General features: G+C 42.4%; 6 protein-coding genes across 6 annotated transcripts; 2 read left to right on the top strand and 4 right to left on the bottom strand.

Moving 5' to 3' along the window:
- Positions 1-3,968: 3,968 nt before the first annotated feature.
- On the top strand, positions 3,969-6,852 carry GGI43DRAFT_336226 (glycosyltransferase family 90 protein). Its single transcript, XM_083202058.1, has 3 exons — positions 3,969-4,428; positions 4,480-4,911; positions 4,972-6,852. Exons 1-3 carry the CDS (start codon positions 4,120-4,122, stop codon positions 6,739-6,741), a joined length of 2,511 nt encoding a protein of 836 aa, XP_083062310.1. The 5' UTR covers positions 3,969-4,119; the 3' UTR covers positions 6,742-6,852.
- Positions 6,853-7,073: 221 nt separating this feature from the next.
- On the bottom strand, positions 7,074-8,123 carry GGI43DRAFT_433302 (DUF574 domain-containing protein; the record flags this gene model as incomplete). The annotated part of the gene is made up of 2 exons (XM_083209727.1): positions 7,866-8,123; positions 7,074-7,817 (listed from the first exon to the last, which is right to left on the bottom strand). The coding sequence occupies exons 1-2, from the start codon at positions 7,935-7,937 to the stop codon at positions 7,074-7,076; spliced, it is 816 nt and encodes a 271-aa protein (XP_083062311.1). The 5' UTR covers positions 7,938-8,123.
- Positions 8,124-10,755: 2,632 nt separating this feature from the next.
- On the top strand, positions 10,756-12,471 carry GGI43DRAFT_336239 (FAD-dependent oxidoreductase). The gene is made up of 3 exons (XM_083202059.1): positions 10,756-11,284; positions 11,392-12,007; positions 12,071-12,471. Exons 1-3 carry the CDS (start codon positions 10,998-11,000, stop codon positions 12,410-12,412), a joined length of 1,245 nt encoding a protein of 414 aa, XP_083062312.1. The 5' UTR covers positions 10,756-10,997; the 3' UTR covers positions 12,413-12,471.
- Positions 12,472-13,019: 548 nt separating this feature from the next.
- Positions 13,020-15,633, bottom strand: GGI43DRAFT_401590 (uncharacterized protein). The gene is made up of 3 exons (XM_083205600.1): positions 15,449-15,633; positions 14,211-15,004; positions 13,020-14,151 (listed from the first exon to the last, which is right to left on the bottom strand). Exons 1-3 carry the CDS (start codon positions 15,526-15,528, stop codon positions 13,697-13,699), a joined length of 1,329 nt encoding a protein of 442 aa, XP_083062313.1. The 5' UTR covers positions 15,529-15,633; the 3' UTR covers positions 13,020-13,696.
- Positions 15,634-16,466: 833 nt separating this feature from the next.
- GGI43DRAFT_433304 (SDR family oxidoreductase) lies at positions 16,467-17,492 on the bottom strand (the record flags this gene model as incomplete). Its single annotated transcript, XM_083209728.1, has 1 exon — positions 16,467-17,492. One exon carries the CDS (start codon positions 17,490-17,492, stop codon positions 16,467-16,469), a length of 1,026 nt encoding a protein of 341 aa, XP_083062314.1.
- A 551-nt stretch (positions 17,493-18,043) lies between these two features.
- Positions 18,044-18,560, bottom strand: GGI43DRAFT_401594 (uncharacterized protein). Its single transcript, XM_083205601.1, has one exon. The coding sequence runs from the start codon at positions 18,473-18,475 to the stop codon at positions 18,269-18,271; it is 207 nt and encodes a 68-aa protein (XP_083062315.1). The 5' UTR covers positions 18,476-18,560; the 3' UTR covers positions 18,044-18,268.
- Positions 18,561-18,811: the final 251 nt, after the last annotated feature.

Here is an 18,811-nt window from a genome sequence, read left to right on the forward strand (position 1 = left end):
CTACCATGACAACATTACGTACGGATATATCCTTGATCGGCCATGTTTAATCGATCCGATACCGCGCGTTATAGATCTAACATGGGAAATATCTTTGAGATAGCCGGCTAATTCGGGACTCATGAGAAGCTTTCATGGCTTGTTTATCGCGTTCGGTGATTTACTTACTCAATTAGGCAGTTATGACATGTGGGGCTTGAAAGGCACATACTCGCCACCGCGAAAAAGCGATACCCCTATAGACTTGCAAGTGGCGATGATGATAGAAGAGGGGTTCAAAGAATCGGAATTCTGCTATAGGAAGTAATATAGTGTGGAGCTCATGTTAATAGTCTTGAATATGTCAAAATAGATGAACAGAAAAATATGTGGTGGCTCCCGAGTAAGATAGCCCCGATACGATACCTGCCTATCTATGACTGGAATGTTGTTCACTCAGAAAGGTCCACATAGAGAAAAATGACTCTTAGGCTTGGAAAAAGCTCGTATGGTGAATTATAAAGCGTGAACAAACAATAGAGACCTTCACTGGAGATGCTATTTGAAGCGCACGTTGCAGGGTGTTTCACATTTGTTTAATTTATACTGACATCACTTGGTCAATAGGCATATATTATATATATCTGCAATCAATTACAGTAATCATGGCGACCGTACCACTAAGAGTGAATTGCTTGGAAAATCCTTCTCAGTCCCTCGTCGAGCTGTTCACGGTGTTGAGAAAAAGTGATGCGGAACCACCCAGGCCGCTCGGCACCAAAGTCATCGCCATCTCCAAGATGCACCCTTTGCAGAGCTAGCTTCTCTTTTAATTCAATAGATATGGTATGTTTTGTAGAGACAATCTCTTCAGATGAAGAACTAGATTGTATCTTCAGGTAAGGCGTCAAAAGATCGCACCAGACAAAGAAGGCAGCGTTCGATCCCCGAGCGTAAGGTATTCCATGAGCATCCAGGAATGCGACAACATAACTGTAAAGCTCTGCAAGCTTTTTGCGATTGTTTTGGATATATTGATTTAGGAATTCATGATGCTCAAGTATGGTTATTATGATGGAATCTGTCAAGCCAGATGTAAAGAATCTGAACGCTCTTCAGACCGGTGGTTCTGGGCCAGCATGCTACAATTTTCTTATCAGTAAGGCTCTAGATCTGGAGAACAACCGTATCTTCCTAGCTAGACAACAGAAACTGTATCATCATTCTCTTTCAACCGAAGACCATTGAAAGCCTCTCTCCAGCAAAACTCGAAAGAGATAAACGCGCACGTACCGCGGCAGATTCTATTACTCGTCTTGCCGAGGACCTTTTAGCTACTGACATGATTAGTGCTGGGTTGATCCATCTGTATGGCTAAAATGTACCCGTTCTTCAGATGAAGCATCTAACATATATTAGTGTGCAAGCATTATTTTCTGCGCTATCCATTCACACAATTATCATCTGTCGAGGTGATTCGGTTCAGCGACAACTTGCTGAGAACAAATCGAGGCAGTGCATGTTAGCACAGTGTCATAGCAAAGTCGTGGCCGGTGAGAGTTTGGATTTCAAAATCCTTTGTAGATTTAATGCAGTGACTGACGGGCCAAAATTACCCCTCAAGCGGATCAATTGTGAGTGTGTCCTCGATTATCGCATTTGCCTCTCGAACTATGGCATCACTGGGACAGCTTGGTTTGCCAGGTCGACCGCGCCCTGGTCCAGAAACTATCCGGCAACCAGTTCCCAACAACGATTTTGACCATTAATCATACTGTACATGCGAAAATGGTCCACTTCCTGGCGATTTGCACACGAACGGCCGCTTATGGAAAGCGCCTGATCAATATGTGCACGATTATCTATGGGCTGTATATCTGGATCAGTCGACTGATGTTGATCTGTTTTTGCATAATCATATGGATTTAGCGCAAAGTTTGTATTTTGAAGCATCTAACGCGACTAGTGGACCGACTATTTCTGATCTCTGAAGGGTTCAACTCTGGGCAAATTTCGCCGGGTGCGATGACAGACTAAGCTAGAGTTTGAGTGATGAGTCTATTTTCTTGAATTCGTGCCATCAGTGAATACAACAGGACTACGGGGAAATGGAATCTTCTCCTTTTTAAAATAGATCATAGTATAATTGTTTGGTCTCTCACACAAGCATACTGCTTTCCTGAGAATCAGCAACCCCAGTGATTGCGCCCAATAGTTCGCAAGCCCGGACAGCATATGTATTCTCAGTTTATTTTATATTCACCTAACTAGAATTAGTCCTTCCTCTAATAAGGCTAGATTTATTTGAAACATTGATTTTGTCTTGAACGAGCACAGCTTAGAAGAATGCAGGTAGCTTGTCGCAGATTGCAGCTAGCAAAGTCTACGCAGTTTGGTACACCTGATCATTTGATGCAGACTTATTTGGTCTGTTGACACATTTGCAAATGTAGACCCTGAAGAATGAGAGGATTCTTTTGCATTTGAACATGGTATTTGCTCTTAGAATCCAGAGTCAGAACACTCGTATATTATCTCGGTTTGATCCTTCCTTAGCTTTCTTCAACTGATATTCTGGCCAAAGGAAAATTAAATCCAGTTATAATATCCATTCTGGAGACTCAACCTTGTTAGAGCTCCCATCTAGCACCAATTCAGAAAGCCAAAAAGTGCATCTTGCGGGCGTAAATGCAAATCTTAACTTTGTGATCTACAATGACTGGATCGAAAGCACCGGTTACAAAGTCAAGTCCGAGTGGGGCTGCTCCCCAGGAATATGGATACTGGCCAATGCACAACAATAAATAGAGAGGAAACGATCCTCGATCCTCGATCTCAACCGCCCACAGCCAAGAAACTAGATCTGCTGACGCAGAAATGACGGCTTCACAATGGAGGTTTTAGAGCACGGAGGGTTGCCGGTCGCTGCTTTTATCCGTGTTAAGGGCAGTGCTTGAAATTCAGATGGCATAGCAGAAAAATGCCAACGCCAAGTGGAAATGCCCAGCGCTATAGCCCTTGACTACCTCGTATTGAGGAAATATTACACTCATCAGACCTGTTATCAGCCAATGAAACAGGCCATTTCGCAAAATTGACTACCCCACTTCATATCAAATTCCCTTGCCGAGCTAGCCTGCTCCAATGGTCTTAAAAACTCCGCGCTCTTCCTATTGTTCTAGTGATCCGCTAGTGGCTATGCTAAAAGGGGGGAGGCGAGACGTCGCATCCTGCTTGAAACGCTTCCATAGCCATCTTACAGCACCACCCTCTTACAAGCTACATGTATGCAACAGCACAGCCCTTCTCCAGTGCAGCGGGCATCAGTGGGATGATCCGCTGTAAATTTGTTGATCAATTCCATATTCAGGGCAATACCTAGTATTGAAATCCTCAACATCGTCGTCTTTTATATCAGCACTTACGGTCTACAGTTAGCTGGTCGTATCTAAATTTCGCGAGGACTTCAAACGTACTGACAAGTTTACCTTTGCTGCTCTGCATCTTTTCATCCAAAACGCTGTGTTTTCCGACTTAAAATTCCTCTTTGCTTTCTCTGCTTTCTATTCACTTGGTTTAATTTACAGTATATATGTGTGTGCAATCGGAGCATCTATTCAGCGACTTAACAAGGAACCATTCATTGCGCTTTGTTTTAAAGTCGTGATGTTATCCGTCATGGCACTGCTGCCCCTTAGCATAATCTTCATGGTTGTACTCCGTAGATTACATCGACTGAACTTGAGCTATTCGTCCGCCACAGGCTGTTGGATCGGTAGAATCCTTTCAGGGGTTAACAGCTTAGCCCTTTTGGGTCATGGCCGTTGTGGATCTTAGACTCGTTAAAGAAGAAATGCGAAGAAGGTTGTGTGTCAAAGCAGTTGTCGCAAAAGCTTATAAAGAAGCTACACAGCCCCTACACAGCTGTCTTGTAAAGTGGAGCTAATTGCTGCGCTGCGCATAGAGCAGTTGAATGCGAAACATGGCACCAATACCGAGTCCAAGACTGAGGAAGAAAGGGCAAGTTTGACTCGATTTATACATTGAGTAGACTATTTCAAATTGCGGCAAAATTTTCTCTTGATAATTTTGGGCTTTTCCTTCCGTCAGACCACGCGCTTGACACAGCAAATAGCAACAATGTGGGAGCCACATGTGAAGTTAAGAGATCCCATCACGGGGACGATATGGGCGGCTCTACTCTGCACCCTTTTCACAGAATATACGTCATCAACGAGATCTGAGATATACTCTGAGCTGCTCTGCTGGATGCTATTGCCTGCCCTTTTCAGAAATGTAAAGTATAGCGATTTAAGATCTGAAATTAGCAGCACTTACTCGGAAAAAACCATTACCCAATACAAATCGCTAGGCTCTTTGTGGATAGTTGCTCTATCTATTGCCTTTTCATGTGCGTATAAGACAGAGAACAGGGTGATCCAATTTTTTGTAGGTCGCCTTTATGAAAGTATATGCATACTAGACTAAACAGATGCCTAGCCGATTTTAACTCCTGTGCTGTTGATAATACAAAGACGATTTGAGGCTGACTCTTTCATGACGACAATTCCTGCTTCTATACAAGCACGAGGTAGCACAACTGAGACATGGAAGGTTATAACGTTCTCTACATTTGCTATGCTTGCTCTGGCGAGTAGAGACTATCACAAATCTATTATATCTATCATTCCGGCTACTCCTCTCCTTCTTCTTTACATAGCGTTGATTCCCAGAAGGAAAACATCTACCAATTCCTTTCCGCTTATCGTAGATGAAAATTCTGTTTCATCTCTCTCATCACGAGTTGTTGTTATTCTCCTCATTGGGGTGGGGCTAGAATCATGCTTATTCGGCTTCAGCTTGAGTAATTTAGTGGCCGCAATAGCACCGGGGGTTGGAAAGGCTCTGTCGTGGGTCTTTTTAATCCGTACAGTAAGTATACGTCATACACTCTCTTAATATTTACATAGAAAGCGTTTTGACATTTTGCAGTCTCAGCAAACCTCTGTGGCTGTTACCACTGCCATACAAACATGTAGTATCGTCGCCGCAATGGACTTGTCTATGCTATCTACGCATATGGAAGCAATTTTGTGCATCTCAAGTACACTCTTTGCTATCGGCCAGATCATCCACATGTTGCCCAAGCAAATGAAATACAGGCAAGCTTTGTGGATTCTTCCACTGCTTGTTATTTTGCCATACATGAAGAATACTGTCGATATCAGTTCGCTGAAATCTGCGGCTCAGCTAAGCTTTGATGGTTCTCCCGATCACCCAGTCGAGGCTATGGTAAATAATGCCAATGATGGTTTCGAAAAGATGAAGCGAATGCAATCTCGAAGCTACCTCGCCGCTCATAAAGAATATATTCGTCGATATGGGGTGGAACCTCCACCTGGCTTTCAAGCATGGTATGAGTTCGCTGTCTCAAATAATTCTCCTATTATTGATGAATTCGACACGATGACCAATCGCATTCTACCTTTCCTAAAATTGAGTGGCAAAGAGATCATGGACACGATGAACCTCTTGCAAAACGACCCGCGCAGCGAAACATGGGACTGCACATTTGGAACACGAGAAGCACAAACTTGGTGTACTCATTCTCATCGCTCCTGGGATAGGCACATTCAATGGATGTTCAATACATTACTGGGAAACTTGCAGATTGATGTTCCAAACGTTAGGTTCTTTGTGAATCACTTGGATGAGCCAAGAGTCGTTGTTCCACCGCGATTAACAAAGGAGGGGCATCAAGATCAATGGCTCAACGTCACAAACTTTTCTCATCAATCCGTCTATAATGCCATCATCAAACCATGCACAACATACAAGAAGGGATACGAGAGCCAGAAAAATGATGCATTAACTTTTGGTTTACCATTCATTACCAATTCTAGCTCGGCGATGGATTTGTGCCAACACCCCGAATACGAACAACAACACGGTCTTGTCATGAGCCCGGTATCTTTTAACCTAATTGAAGGGCCAGTACCTGTTCTATCGACGGGTTCCCTCTCAACTATGGCCGATATACTATATCCTAGCCCTGCCTACTTGGAATCCGAATTCCAATACGAAGAGAACTCCGATATCCCATGGGACAAAAAAGTCAACAAACTCTACTGGGCCGGTTCCACAACAGGAGGTTTTGCCACGGACGATAACTGGCGAAGCTACCACAGGCAACGGTTTATTTCACTAGGTCAAAATCTAGGCTTCAGACAGCATTCTTATCTGCAAAAAAAAGATGGATACATTAAACGAATAAAGTCTTCCATTTTGGATCGGAGGCTATTCGATGTTTATTTCACCCGAATCTTTCAGTGCACGTGGAAGCAGTGCAAGAGCCAGCGCAACTTTTTTAGCCCTAAATCATGGGCTCCCAAGGATGAAGCATTACGGTCAAAGCTTGTGTTCGATATCGATGGAAACGGCATCAGCGGGCGATATTATAAGCTTTTGGCGTCTAAATCAACTCCGCTAAAGCAGACTCTTCTCAAAGAGTGGCATGATGACCGCCTTATTCCATGGGTTCACTATGTACCTGTGAGCCAAAGTATGGATGAGCTTCCTGAGCTGATACTTTATCTTACATCAACTCAGCGAGGACAACAAAGAGCTAAAGAAATTGCAGAGCAAGGCCATGAGTGGTTTCGCAAGGCTTTCAGGACTGTAGACTTTAGTATCTATACATACCGTATGATACTGGAGCTCGCAAGACTGCAAGACCCCTCAAGGGAGGCTATTAAAATTTAATGCAAAAAATATATATTTCTGCCATGAAAAAATGACATTTACAACAGATATAGATACACAATAGATCATAACTCAGCGAAAACGACGTCCATGCAGTGAGCCAACAGAAAAAAAATGAAGTGATATTAGTTTGAAGCATCAAATCAACATGCATTCAAAAGCTGCATTTCTCGATTGGCCAGACTCTCATATTCGAAAAGTGTTTATTCAGGCTAGGAGTAATGAACTCGGCAATTTTACAAAGTTATTCTACTTCAATTGATCTATATTCTAGAAAAGCACCCCATTCTATCATCAATCCGACAACGAATGCATAGTGTTGAAGTACCAAGTTACACTCTCACTACAACTCCTCCCCAAACATATGTTTTCGGAGGTTCAGCTTCTCCCTCTTCTGCCATATCTGGCTTCCATTCGTGAATCAAAGTAACACCTGGCTCTATAGCCTCAAAGCCTTCAATGATTTGTTCAACGTCGGCCAGCGGTCGCATAATTAATGGCGTAGGTGTTCTTGCGTATGCAGCGAGAACTCTCTGCACTACATCTTCAGTCAGGTTATCTGTTACCCCATGAGTGATACTAATCATGCTGCCTGAAGCAAGATTCTCTCTCAAGGTTGAGAAAATGTCGCGACCGGTGTCAATTGGAAAGAAATGCACCAGTCCCATCATTACAACGCCCACTGGCCTCGAAAAGTCAATGAGTTTCTTGGTTTCCGGATGGCCCAAGATATGGTCTAACTCAAGCACTGATCCATGTATAAATGTAGTTGATGGATTTTCACTGAGTATTTGCTGGCCATAGGTAACAGCGGCTTCGTCAATATCCACGTAGACAACACGGGCACTAGGGATAACTCTCTGGGCTATCTGATGCGTGTTATCTGCGCTAGGCAGACCGGAACCAACATCAATAAATTGGTCAATGCCCTGATAGCACATGTATCGAATAACCCGTCGTAAAAAGTGGCGACCTTCAATGGCCATCTCAAAGATCTGCGGATTCGCCTCTTTGGCTGCAAGAACAGCCGCTCTATCTGATTCAAAGTTATTTTTTCCACCCAGATAAAAATCATACTAAATTTGATCAGCAAATTAAAGTAGCCTGGGCATCATAGAACATACCATTCGGGCAACCGAAGGTTTCAAGATGTCGATGCCACTTGGGGCTGCGGGATCGTTGCTAATTTGGGCCATGATGAAGTAATCTAGAATGCTTCGACAGAGCTTCTAACGTGAGTTTTGAACAAGTTTCTAATTTTATAGAGCTAAGGCTGAAGAATAAAAAAGAGAGCTATCAGAACCTACCAATGTTTAAATAGTTCATATGTCATCTAAATAAGTGTACAGGGACAAGGGTTATGCCGTCACGACTCATGAAAGGTCTAATTGGTTGCTACATATTGATAATGCATTATCAATAACTAATAAAATGCGCCCAAATCCTTTTTATTAATCCTTGGCTTTATTTTATGCATGCTTGAACTGGGTGCCGACTCTTACTGTTGTAAGAATTTAGAGACAAAATTACACATAAGCCTTGGGAATGTGTGGAACACTAATCCTACTCTTTTTTCTAATCATATATCCTAGACGAGACAATACTGGTATAAATTGTCTTATACGTATAGGTACTGTATATGCCTAGCGTGCTTATAAGCTTATCTTTTTTTATACGATTTCATCAATTTATTTGTAATTAAAAAGAAAATCATTTGGTATTACTTCCTCTTTTTCTTAATATTTTTTATTTTGTTGTTTTCTTCTTTATTTTATGTCTTGTATTTTACTTTTACCCTTCTTGTCATTACTCGCTCTACCAAAGTTTCCTACTTTCTTCCAAGCTGCAATCTTTCTATCCATACTTCGATCCTTTCATCATACTATCCTTGTCTATCGTTTTCCTCTTTTGATCTATCTTTCAACTTTTTCTCTGTTCTTGTTACTTTTGTATTGCGAAAGCGGCTTGCTGAATCAAATGGAGGCTGTATTATTCGGTATTGCATTACATGCCAACATATTATAACTGAAGTCAATCGTTTACTATGTTTACAGAACGTTGAAGAAATAAAAGTATTCCAGCATGTACTTAGATATATAATTACGTGTCAATATTCCTAGCTAGAGTTTTGATTGCTTTGGATAAGGCAAATGCTTTGGATTCCCCCTGCCCCCCAGCAATAAAGCGCTTACATCTCTGCCTGCGTGTCTTTTGCCATAATAAGAAGCTAATAGCAGATTGATCAGCTGGCGTGAGATATGATCGATGTTAGCTAGAATTAGCGCATCCTTTGCTTCTAGCAAAACAGTCTATTGCATAACCTAGTCACTTTCGAGTTCTATTGCATTTACTCGTGTTGTAAGATAGCCTATCGCGCAAAACCAGCTCCTTCCAGTCCTACGCTATTCGCAAACTTTTGCTTAGTCTAGCACACCGTCCAATCCTACTCTACATGTACTTTAAACACCCCTTATTGGTAGAGCTTACGGCGCTCCCATAATCCTGCAGGAGGATATGGCTGTATTAGCAACTGTCTTAACCTATTTTATTACAGCTGATTCACTTCGGAGAGCCGGCTCTGTTCCTTCCCGACTATATTTTTTTAATTCATATTCTACTGGGATTATTGTCATATAACCGCCACCACCATGCAGGTGTCAACTAGGATCCTGACAAGGGCTTAGACAGAGAGGTTTTTTGTACCTAGGCAAGCGGTCTGCAAAAGACCAAGACAGGGGGAAATAGTCAGCAAACAGAAGTACACGACGTGCCATCGACGCTAAATTTTGCATTGTCCTTTTTTGGGTTCTCCGTCTAATACTTGCCAGGATAATTTTCTTAGCACAACACCCTAGCGTCAGATTGCGCAAAAGAATCTATCCGCATAATATTTTAGTCAACTCCAGCTAGGGTTCATTATATTTAGCCGTTTATCTATACATGTATACACATAAAGTGTCTTGCAGTTTCACATAACTTAGTTTGGCAGATTTGCTGAATATTTTAATAGTAATTACATATTCTGTTTTATTAGTATCCACTAATGTTCCTATGAACATCTTAGTTATGAGAACTTTTTTCTCTAAATAACTTCTATCAAAAATATATAGTTAAAAGAATTGATGTACATGTAGTTTAAATCCACAACAGAAAATACCCTGTACCTTCCTAAAGAGTTTCGGCCCGCGTTTAGTACATAATATGACAAGCATGTTTCTTTCTTATCATTAATAAAGTTTTGTATTCTTTATATAATTAGCTATATATGAATTAAGTTTATAATATAAATATTAGTATTTGTATATTACTCTAATGCCCTAGTATTTATGTAACATGTTTAATTTTCGCCATTGTATCTATTCAGTTTTGACTACCTATTGGTCTGTACTTCTTATATAAGACGCTGACACCCTTGACCTAGTGACAAATTCTCCGTCGGAGGTTCTAATGTCTCATCCTGTAGGAGCTTTTATTGCGCCATACGCGTCATGTCATCATTATAGTAATAGCCGTCCCAGAGCATTCATTCAGTAAATGCTATGTATGTTATAATATCTTCCTTTATAGAGTTAGCGCTGTGATCGACCTCGCAGTCTTTACTACTTTCAGGGTTTTAATTAAGCAGGGACAAGACTAGATTGCCATTTCATCCCGCTCACATATATGAAATATAACGTTGAAGAAATAGGGACGTGTGAGCAAAGCAGGTGGATCGATTCTAACAGCTGATAAGAAATGGCAAAGAGGAGAACTATGTCGAAGATAGAAAAAGAGCAAGGGGGGAAAGACAAGAGCTAAAAATTTTCCAGCTGAAAGCTATATCCTTAATCACTATATCTAGTATACAATGAAGCAAATGTGTTATGACTTATTTATTAATGATGTATTACAATAAGCACTAGACTTGATCCAGCTAATATATGAACTTTCGGTTGGAATAATGTTCCGTTTACCTCTAATAAAGCTTGCGTATCATTCAGCAGCTAATATTTAGGACATGTTATAATACGTATTATTAGCTTTCCCATCCTATTCTAGGTGTTCATACATAAGGCTTTTATATTCTTCCTTTTCTCTCCTTCTTTTTCTTTTCCTTTTCATCGGGTAACTCTAAAAATATCTTTGCAAAGCTCTGTCTTACAAACCACGCCTTGTATTATTCTATCAACGTGGGTTCTGGCACTGCTCTCTTATAAAGCCAGAACACTATATCATAGTAGTTCTACTACTTTCTCTTTTATCTTTTATTCCTACCCATGGCTTTCAAAGTGATTATCATTGGGGGTGGCCCTGTTGGGCTTTTCCTAGCCAATGGCCTACAAGCCTGTGGGATAGATTATACGCTTTTTGAAAAGCGTCCTACTATTCCCCCAACGACTGCCTTTGGTATCTTTCTGTGGCCCCAAGTTACTAGAATGATGCATCAATTAGGCCTTCTCGACAAACTAAGAGAAGTCTCTCATCCCATGACAGGCATAATTCACAGTGCACCTTCAGGAGAGCAACTTAGTATAGATACAATCTTTTCAAAGACTCATAAAATGTACGAAGTTATACGAATAGTCTTTCCATCACCGTCCTCTATTTTCTTTTCTTTTCTCTTTTCCGCTATTTATTTCTCTTAGCTAACTCTTGTTTTTTTTTCATTAGCCATGGATACCCGGTTGTTGTTACAGATCGTGGTAGTCTTGCCAATACGCTTCTTAGTGGTCTTAATGACCCTGATAACCGTGTTTTTACCGGAAAACAATTAATAAATATTATTCCTCGGGAAAATAGTGTAGCAGTAGAATTTGCAGACGGCACTAGCTATGATGGGTCTATTGTTATTGGCGCAGACGGAATTTGGAGCACAGTCCGTGACCAGATTCGCCAATATACACCTAGTGGGCTGTTCCTGAAAAACCCATATGAAGCTTCATATAAAGGAATTTTTGGGAGAGGCCCGTTGGTGGATGGTATAACATCAGGGCAAGGTATTGAAGTGCACGGCGATGGGTGGCTAATTCAGGCGTTTCCCTCTCAAAAAGAAACTCACATGTTTATTTATAAACGCATTCCACCAACCACTACAAAAGTACCCTTCTCATCAGTTGTCACAGAAGACGACGTTGCAGAATTCTATAACGCTAAACTGACACCTCAAGTCGCCTTTAAAGATATCTGGGACAAGCGCTACGCCCAGGGCACTGCAAACTATGAAGAAGGAGTCGCACAAAAGTGGTACAACGATCGCATGGCCTTAGTTGGTGATGCTGTGCATAAGGCAAGTATAAAATTGTTGCTTCTGAACTATTGTTTTCTGGAGCTAACCGCACTTTGGGCGTAGATCTCGCCAAAGCAGGGCGTGGCTGCAAATGTTGGTATGGAAGCTGCGGCAACTCTTACAAATCAACTTGCATTCCTCTTACAAAATAACCCAAACCCTACTACACAAGAGGTGAATAAAGCGTTCAGTACATATCAAAGCGAATTGGAGGGTAAAGTAGGGGTTTGGCAACGACTATCCCGCTTTAATCTTGAATCAGCTGTGCACAGTAACGGCCCGTTACTTGATGCTATGGGCGCGAATGCTGCTGCTCGCGTGCCTACTATGGTTTCCAAGTCATTTAAATTTGAATACGTCCCTTTCGAGCATCAATACGCAAATGAGCTGCCATGGGTATATTAAGGATAAATTAAGCAAGCGGGTATAAAGGCGTTTAGTTCTTATAATAGCAGAGAGATTTTGACGAAAAGCAAAACGGGAAACAAAAAAGACTGAAAGCTTTTGTTTTCTTTGTGCATATCCACAGACGTATCGCTAGATATATACTATGAGAAGCTTAAATGCCATTATAATTTAATACTATCGCGTGCTTGAATTCTTGAGACTTGGCGCATCAGTGAACTCTCACACAACAATGGTCAAGAGAGTTAGTTGCAATTTGCAGTAGGCGTGATGGATACAATGCCCATGACGCTCTGGCAGGAGATAACTTATAAGAAAGGAAGAAAAGCAAGCTCCACATTAACAGGCCCAGGTTAGGGGCGAGGTGATGTTGTACGTTTGTGTTTTATTGCCACCAGCCGATGTTCTAAATTCGCAATGTGAGTCAAGCACGATCTGGATGTCCGCTTGTGTTACCACATGATCTGATGTTTCACCTATAGTACCATCTCAAATCAATTGGTTATTGACTGTAGGAGATACCATGATGCCAGATCACTCAATATCTGGAGGTTTTGGCATTATTAGCTTAGCCATATATATATCAAGCGACTGTGAAAACTGTTGAATACAAGAAGCTGCTCGTTTCACAGTCAAAAACGAGATAATACTGAGTCTAATTTACGCCAAGTAATCGGGAACAATTGATGGAAAAGTGGGAAAAGATTTCCAATAATAAATAATCAATGTATTAATACAGTTTGTATAAATATGTAGCACCTCTCATCTCTTAGTACAGTTTTTTTTTTTGAGAAGACGCCTGTAATATCTCAACCTCGCTGTTTGCAATAATCGCTCTCTCCAAATCAACAGTGGCAAGGCCATGTCTGCAAAACTCGCAGTGGGTAACCATCCGTTCATTTTTCTTAATGTAGACGGTCCCTTTTTCGCATCACATTCATCGAACTTTTGTTCTTATAAAGCGCATTGTAGATTAAGCTATGTCTCAGTCGTGCCGGATTTTCACGAGGATGCTACACATCTAGTCGAATAGAAACTGCGGGCAGCAAGACAAGGGTCAACTTCCTCGAAAATTTTTTGCAAGATGAACGAACTTTGGACTTGCCTCAGCAGAACTATATAATACTTGGTCGTGGCAACTACAGATAATAGTGAATATGATATGACATCTCGTGATGAAATGAGTTGAGTTCTTATCACAAAATGAACAAACAGAATTGAAGGCCCGGGGGCTCGAATTATATATTATGGCTGCAACAGATTGGCTGAGCAGTTCTGTGACGTCTAAATGTCCAAGAACACAGTCCCATCCACTCGCAAGCTGGCATTTGCCAGCTTTTCTTTCAAGTACTTCTTCACTAGCTTCGACGTATTCTCATCAATCTCACTTTCTAGCTGCTCCATCTTCTCGCTCGTCTCATTATCCAGTCGCTCCAGCGTATCATCAACCTCGTCTTTGAGATCTTGAAGTATGTCATGAGATTCAACCTTCAGGTCAGTTATGCAGTCATCAATTCTATTGTCGACCACTTCTATTATTTCTGTTCTTTCTTCTGTTCCGTATCGGCATGAGGTGCGGTCAACATCCAGTGCCTCCGTCATTTTATCTTCAAGCCGGCTCATACGGTTCTCAATAGTATCGAGGCGAGCACAGATATTTTTGAGAATGAGTAAGATTTGATTATTAGCTGATAGAGAGCGGTCATTGTCAATGTCAGAGATTTCGCGTTTACGTTTATCTAGAATGGCTATGTTAGACTTTGGAAATTCATTAGAAGCTGGAGAAATGAGGACGAACTGGAGATTTGGCTTGGGCCAGGCGCGGCTTCGCTATACAATGGAGGGGGTTGTGCTGCAGCACCTGCAGCACCTGCAGTAACATCATTCGTGTGAACAATTTCACCACCTCTACCAGCATACAGTGCATTGAGGTTGGCGCGTCTGGCATTCGTAGACGGTCGATCACCAGTGGATGTCGGCGAAAAACCCGAGGCGACTGATCCTAAACTGTGCAGCCTTGATGTGATAGTGTCGGTGTTGCTGAAGGAAACGGTCAAATTCAGCACGGTGGCCAGGGCTCGAATTGAATCTAGGAGGGCTGCAGTCTTCGGTCTAGACTCTAGAATAATGTTTTGAGGGACAACGAGACAAGGCTTTTTTGTCAACGAGAAAGACAAGGAGTGGTAGTTGGGCCCAAGATTGGTCAATAGTTGAGATGGCGTGCCAGGCATAGTTTCCAACGTAATGGCTCGGATGCTCTCAGGATGTACGAATAAATAAATGGCCTGCTTGCCGCTTTTGCCTCTATTGCCTTTCAGAAGGATGTAGCCGTACAGCTTAAAGATAGCAGTATTGGTTGAGATATCCATATATAGATCAAAGGATAGACCGTCAGTGTATTCGGTCCGACCATCAGGATTCTTCCAAGCTACCACAGTATTTCCACACGTCACATCGACTTCTGTAGCCTCTTCATTCTCTTGACTGAAATCCGACTCGGTCGACTCTTCGTCATCGTGCTCATGCTCCACTTTGTTTTCATCATGGTCAGAATCATCTGCATGTTCAACGTCTTGGGTTGCATAAGGGTATCTAGAAATTCAAGTGTCAGCAATCCAGACAGTAGCGAGAGCAAACTCGGTCGTGTGTTCGCGTCGCTCTTGGTGAAAAATGCCAAGTCCAATTGAAAGGGCGCTTAGGAAAAGTCTCGCCGCTCATCGCAAGATGGCATTTGCTGCAGAGAGAGTACTGGCATAAGGAGGCAAGATAGGAGCAAGGTATCGCCGTGCGATGCAATCGCGAGCAAGTGCCTTACGCAGGTCCATCGTGATTCACGATGAACCGCTACCCACTATCCGCGGCCAACAAGACCCCTACCATTCTAACAGATTTGGCAACAAACGTGTTAGGTATGTATAGGAATTTCCCGGTCTTGCTTCACAGACAACTGTCAACTGCAGAATGCCATGAGCGGAGCGGCACGGCTCTCCGCACAAGCACATGGCTCGATAGGCGCCTAAGAACTATTTCACTGACCCAGGCGAGGAAATAGGCTGCGTCGCATCGTCGTCGCTGGCGTGGGCGCCTTGAACGGGCGATGCTGCAGTGTCCGTCATGGCGGAAGACGAGGCATGTGGAATGAGTGCGAACAAAATGCGAGATGAGCGCGATGGAATACGACACGCTGCGAGGCGTTGGCGCAGCGGTCGGCGAAGATGAATGCCAGCAGCCGTGAACAGAAATGGCGGCAATGTTGCGATGCTAAAGGGCGATCGCCGTAATAAAGTCACGTGATAGCTCCCAGCCTCTGCCGAGTCTCAGAATCCGGCTAAGTAAATGATTGGCCAGCACTGTTACTAGATTGACTTACCTAAGCAGGCTAAAGACAGCTCCCGTTCTGTACCGCCGTTAGCGACACCACTTGATAGTGGCGTTGTGTACTACGTCCAGCAGCTATGCAACTTGCTTTATGCCATTTGCTCTCAGCCATCATCTCCATACAATGCATACAAAGTCAAAATATCGTCTGCCTTCTATGAATTTCCGCACAAGTTGTTCTCTAAAATAACTGTACAAAAAATATTATGAGACACATTCTGGTTTAGCAAAAGAACAGCCTACAATTACATGTAATCCATTCTACTAATGTATGCATTGCCGCTCAACAAATGTGCAACATACAGCAGCTCTTAGGCCCAATATACGATTGCACTTCTTATTGCCTATATATATGTAGACTAATTTGTTCTATATTTCTACTCAAAGAGTATTCTTAGAGGATGGAGGGAAACCTCTGGGGCATTACACAAAGCCTGTCTTTTCGGAATAGTTCACTAGCGACTGGGCCTATATTCTCTCTGTTCACTAATACAATCATTCAAGTATTGATATAAGATATTGTAAGCCATAGGTGCTCAAATACGCTGAATTTCTCATGTTTGGATGTTATTGCATCGCTTCAATGGTATGGACTCTATGTTCTATTTGGTATAAGCTGAATACACATCTCATCTCCACTTCTCCATCTTGGCCGATAGAGCAACTGAATCAACATCTAAGCAGATGCAGCGATACGTTTCTCAATGTCCAAAAAGTTTTTTGCAGTATCAATAACCATCTGCCGTAGAGAGATAAAGTCTATGCCCAGCTCTGATTTCGCTTTTGTGTTGTCCACTCCATAAACGTCAGGGATTGGCTCCCCAGGATTGCCAATTGGGACGCGGTTGCGTAGCTCGGGGAATTCTTGCCGCAGAATGTCACAAATTTGCTGGAAGCTAAAGATGCCTAGTGTGGTGAGATATCGCTGGCCACCTGCCTCAGGTTTATAATAGGCTATCTTATGAGCCACGGCGACGTCCCGCACGTCGACAATGGCCCAGGTCGTAGTTGGTGGTACTTCAGTCCGAGAGCCGTTCATAAGAGAATAGAACATGCCGGATGAAGTGTTGAGCTCACTGAGATTATCGATGTAATGGTGATTAGGTCCGTAGATAACAGGTGGGTTGATGACAGAGATTGTAAATTGGGGCTTTTTCTCTTCAACGAACTTCCAGGCCTCTGCTTCCGCTAAGGCTTTCGATGCGCAATACCCGAAGATACCGGTGCCGTTCTTGCCTTCGTCATAAGTGGCCGGGTTGAAGTCTTTCTCGGAGTATACATAGCCTGGGCGAACTCCTTTGGATAGATCAAATATAGAGGCAAAGGACGCAGTTATGACAACCCGCTTCACCCGAGGCGCATATTTGTAAGTCGATTCCAGTATTTGTGTTGTGCCCTTGATCGCAGGAATAAGCAAATCTTTCTCGTTGTCTTTAATGTTGATAGTGAAGGGAGAGGCAATGTGGATGACTCCCTCGACATCTTTAACTGCATCATCAAAGGCTCCTGGAGCCGTAATATCCGGCACAATGACGAAACTTAGAAGTGAAGCATACTGAGCGTTCACTTTAAGAATACGGTCTGCTGAAGACTGAGAGCGAGCGACTCCTCGAACAGGAGTACCTTCAGAGAGAAACTGTTCCAAAACATGGGCACCGACGAAACTAGATGCTCCAGTAATTAAAACTGTTCCCTTTGACATATTTAGATGGCTCTTTTCCGAATTCAGATTGTAACTATAGAACTGAGATGATATCTGGCTTGAGCGAGTGAGCAAGGCGCGCCTTTTATGCTGTTGTTTTTCTTCTTCTTCTTTACACTGTAGAATAAATGTTTGAGATACGAATGAACTTCAGTCTTTCAATTTTACAATGGAATATATATATGTGTAAATTCTGGAGAGCTTTCTCTAACGTCAAACATTCTAGAAGCCGATGAATCGTAGCGCCGAAGCTATCACCGCTAGCCATCTTCCTGTCCTTTCGTTTTATTCCTTTTATTCCCGGAGTTTAAGACGGAGATACTACTATCCATTTATCAATACTTGCAAGGCATCAAAGTGTTCAGTAACGGGACCGAGATTTTTTGGCCGGATAGCCGGCTGTGGACCTCTTGAGTGAAGTGCTCCGAAAGTTAGGCTGGACTTTGAACAACTATCGGCGTTTGCCAATGCAAGCGGGTCCCAGATCGGATTTAGTTCTGACAATTATTTCAATACCTCGGTTATAGACACAGGGAACTGGTATTTCAGAGGTGATTTCCGTAACTTAGTTCCAGAGAAATTGAATATGCGTATATATTTGTGAGAAAAACAAGCTTATCACTTGTTCCATATTGATTTGTAATAGCGAAAGTATCTTAGAATGTCATTATCGCGCAATGCAAGCTTGGAATGATCGCACAGCCTTGAAGCTAGCCAAGTCTATTAATAGAAAGGGTTATGAAGGCGCAGAGAGTTTTGCTGCTTCTGCTTTCGAATCATGATGTTGTTCCGCCCAACATTTTCTCTGCACTGGGAAAGTCTGCAGGGAGTTCGTTGCCGGTATCATGCGCGATCTTCTTCGCAAACTCAACAATATCGTAAAGACTTTCTCTCTCACCGCCGTGCCTCAAGTATCCGTCCGTATACCATGACGCCTGGATTGGACAATTCATTGTGACTAGTACCGTTAATAGCAATGCCATTGTTGCAAGTCCATCATGCACAGAGTAGTCTGACAACAGCTTCTCTATCGAAATATTAAGTGTGATATGTGCTGCGATATTTTAGCCTTAGCCCTTAATATTATGTGGAATAGCATGCACTAACCTATGTCAGGTACGTACAGTGCAATCTCCTTATAGCGGTCGTCCCAGTCATGATGTGTTAGTGTTGCGTACTGCCAGCCTCTCGCGGAGGTATCAGCCTCCCAGTCTGACTTTTTTTAAATGGATCAAATCACTCTTTTCGACCAGAGGCATTATTGAGTAAAGCGCGTTCAATGTCTTTGGCAATCCAACAACTATGAGCATCTCTGAGAG

This window comes from Trichoderma evansii (genome assembly GCF_050947405.1).
Source record: "Trichoderma evansii strain SZMC 28006 chromosome Unknown GGI43scaffold_6, whole genome shotgun sequence".
Lineage (NCBI taxonomy): Eukaryota > Fungi > Ascomycota > Sordariomycetes > Hypocreales > Hypocreaceae > Trichoderma > Trichoderma evansii.

Excerpts from the sequence above, each read along its gene's own strand:
- GGI43DRAFT_401594 (XM_083205601.1), bottom strand. The coding sequence starts at position 18,475 with ATGGCATTGCTATTAACGGTACTAGTCACAATGAATTGTCCAATCCAG.
- GGI43DRAFT_401590 (XM_083205600.1), bottom strand. The coding sequence starts at position 15,528 with ATGACGGACACTGCAGCATCGCCCGTTCAAGGCGCCCACGCCAGCGAC. Across the intron at positions 15,005-15,448 it reads CAGCCTATTTCCTCGCCTGG|ATACCCTTATGCAACCCAAG; the intron begins GTCAGTGAAATA and ends TTGAATTTCTAG. Across the intron at positions 14,152-14,210 it reads TGGCCCAAGCCAAATCTCCA|ATAAACGTAAACGCGAAATC; the intron begins GTTCGTCCTCAT and ends TAGCCATTCTAG.
- GGI43DRAFT_336226 (XM_083202058.1), top strand. The coding sequence starts at position 4,120 with ATGTGGGAGCCACATGTGAAGTTAAGAGATCCCATCACGGGGACGATA. Across the intron at positions 4,429-4,479 it reads ACAGGGTGATCCAATTTTTT|CCGATTTTAACTCCTGTGCT; the intron begins GTAGGTCGCCTT and ends ACAGATGCCTAG. Across the intron at positions 4,912-4,971 it reads GGGTCTTTTTAATCCGTACA|TCTCAGCAAACCTCTGTGGC; the intron begins GTAAGTATACGT and ends GACATTTTGCAG.
- GGI43DRAFT_336239 (XM_083202059.1), top strand. The coding sequence starts at position 10,998 with ATGGCTTTCAAAGTGATTATCATTGGGGGTGGCCCTGTTGGGCTTTTC. Across the intron at positions 11,285-11,391 it reads TTTTCAAAGACTCATAAAAT|CCATGGATACCCGGTTGTTG; the intron begins GTACGAAGTTAT and ends TTTTTTCATTAG. Across the intron at positions 12,008-12,070 it reads TTGGTGATGCTGTGCATAAG|ATCTCGCCAAAGCAGGGCGT; the intron begins GCAAGTATAAAA and ends CTTTGGGCGTAG.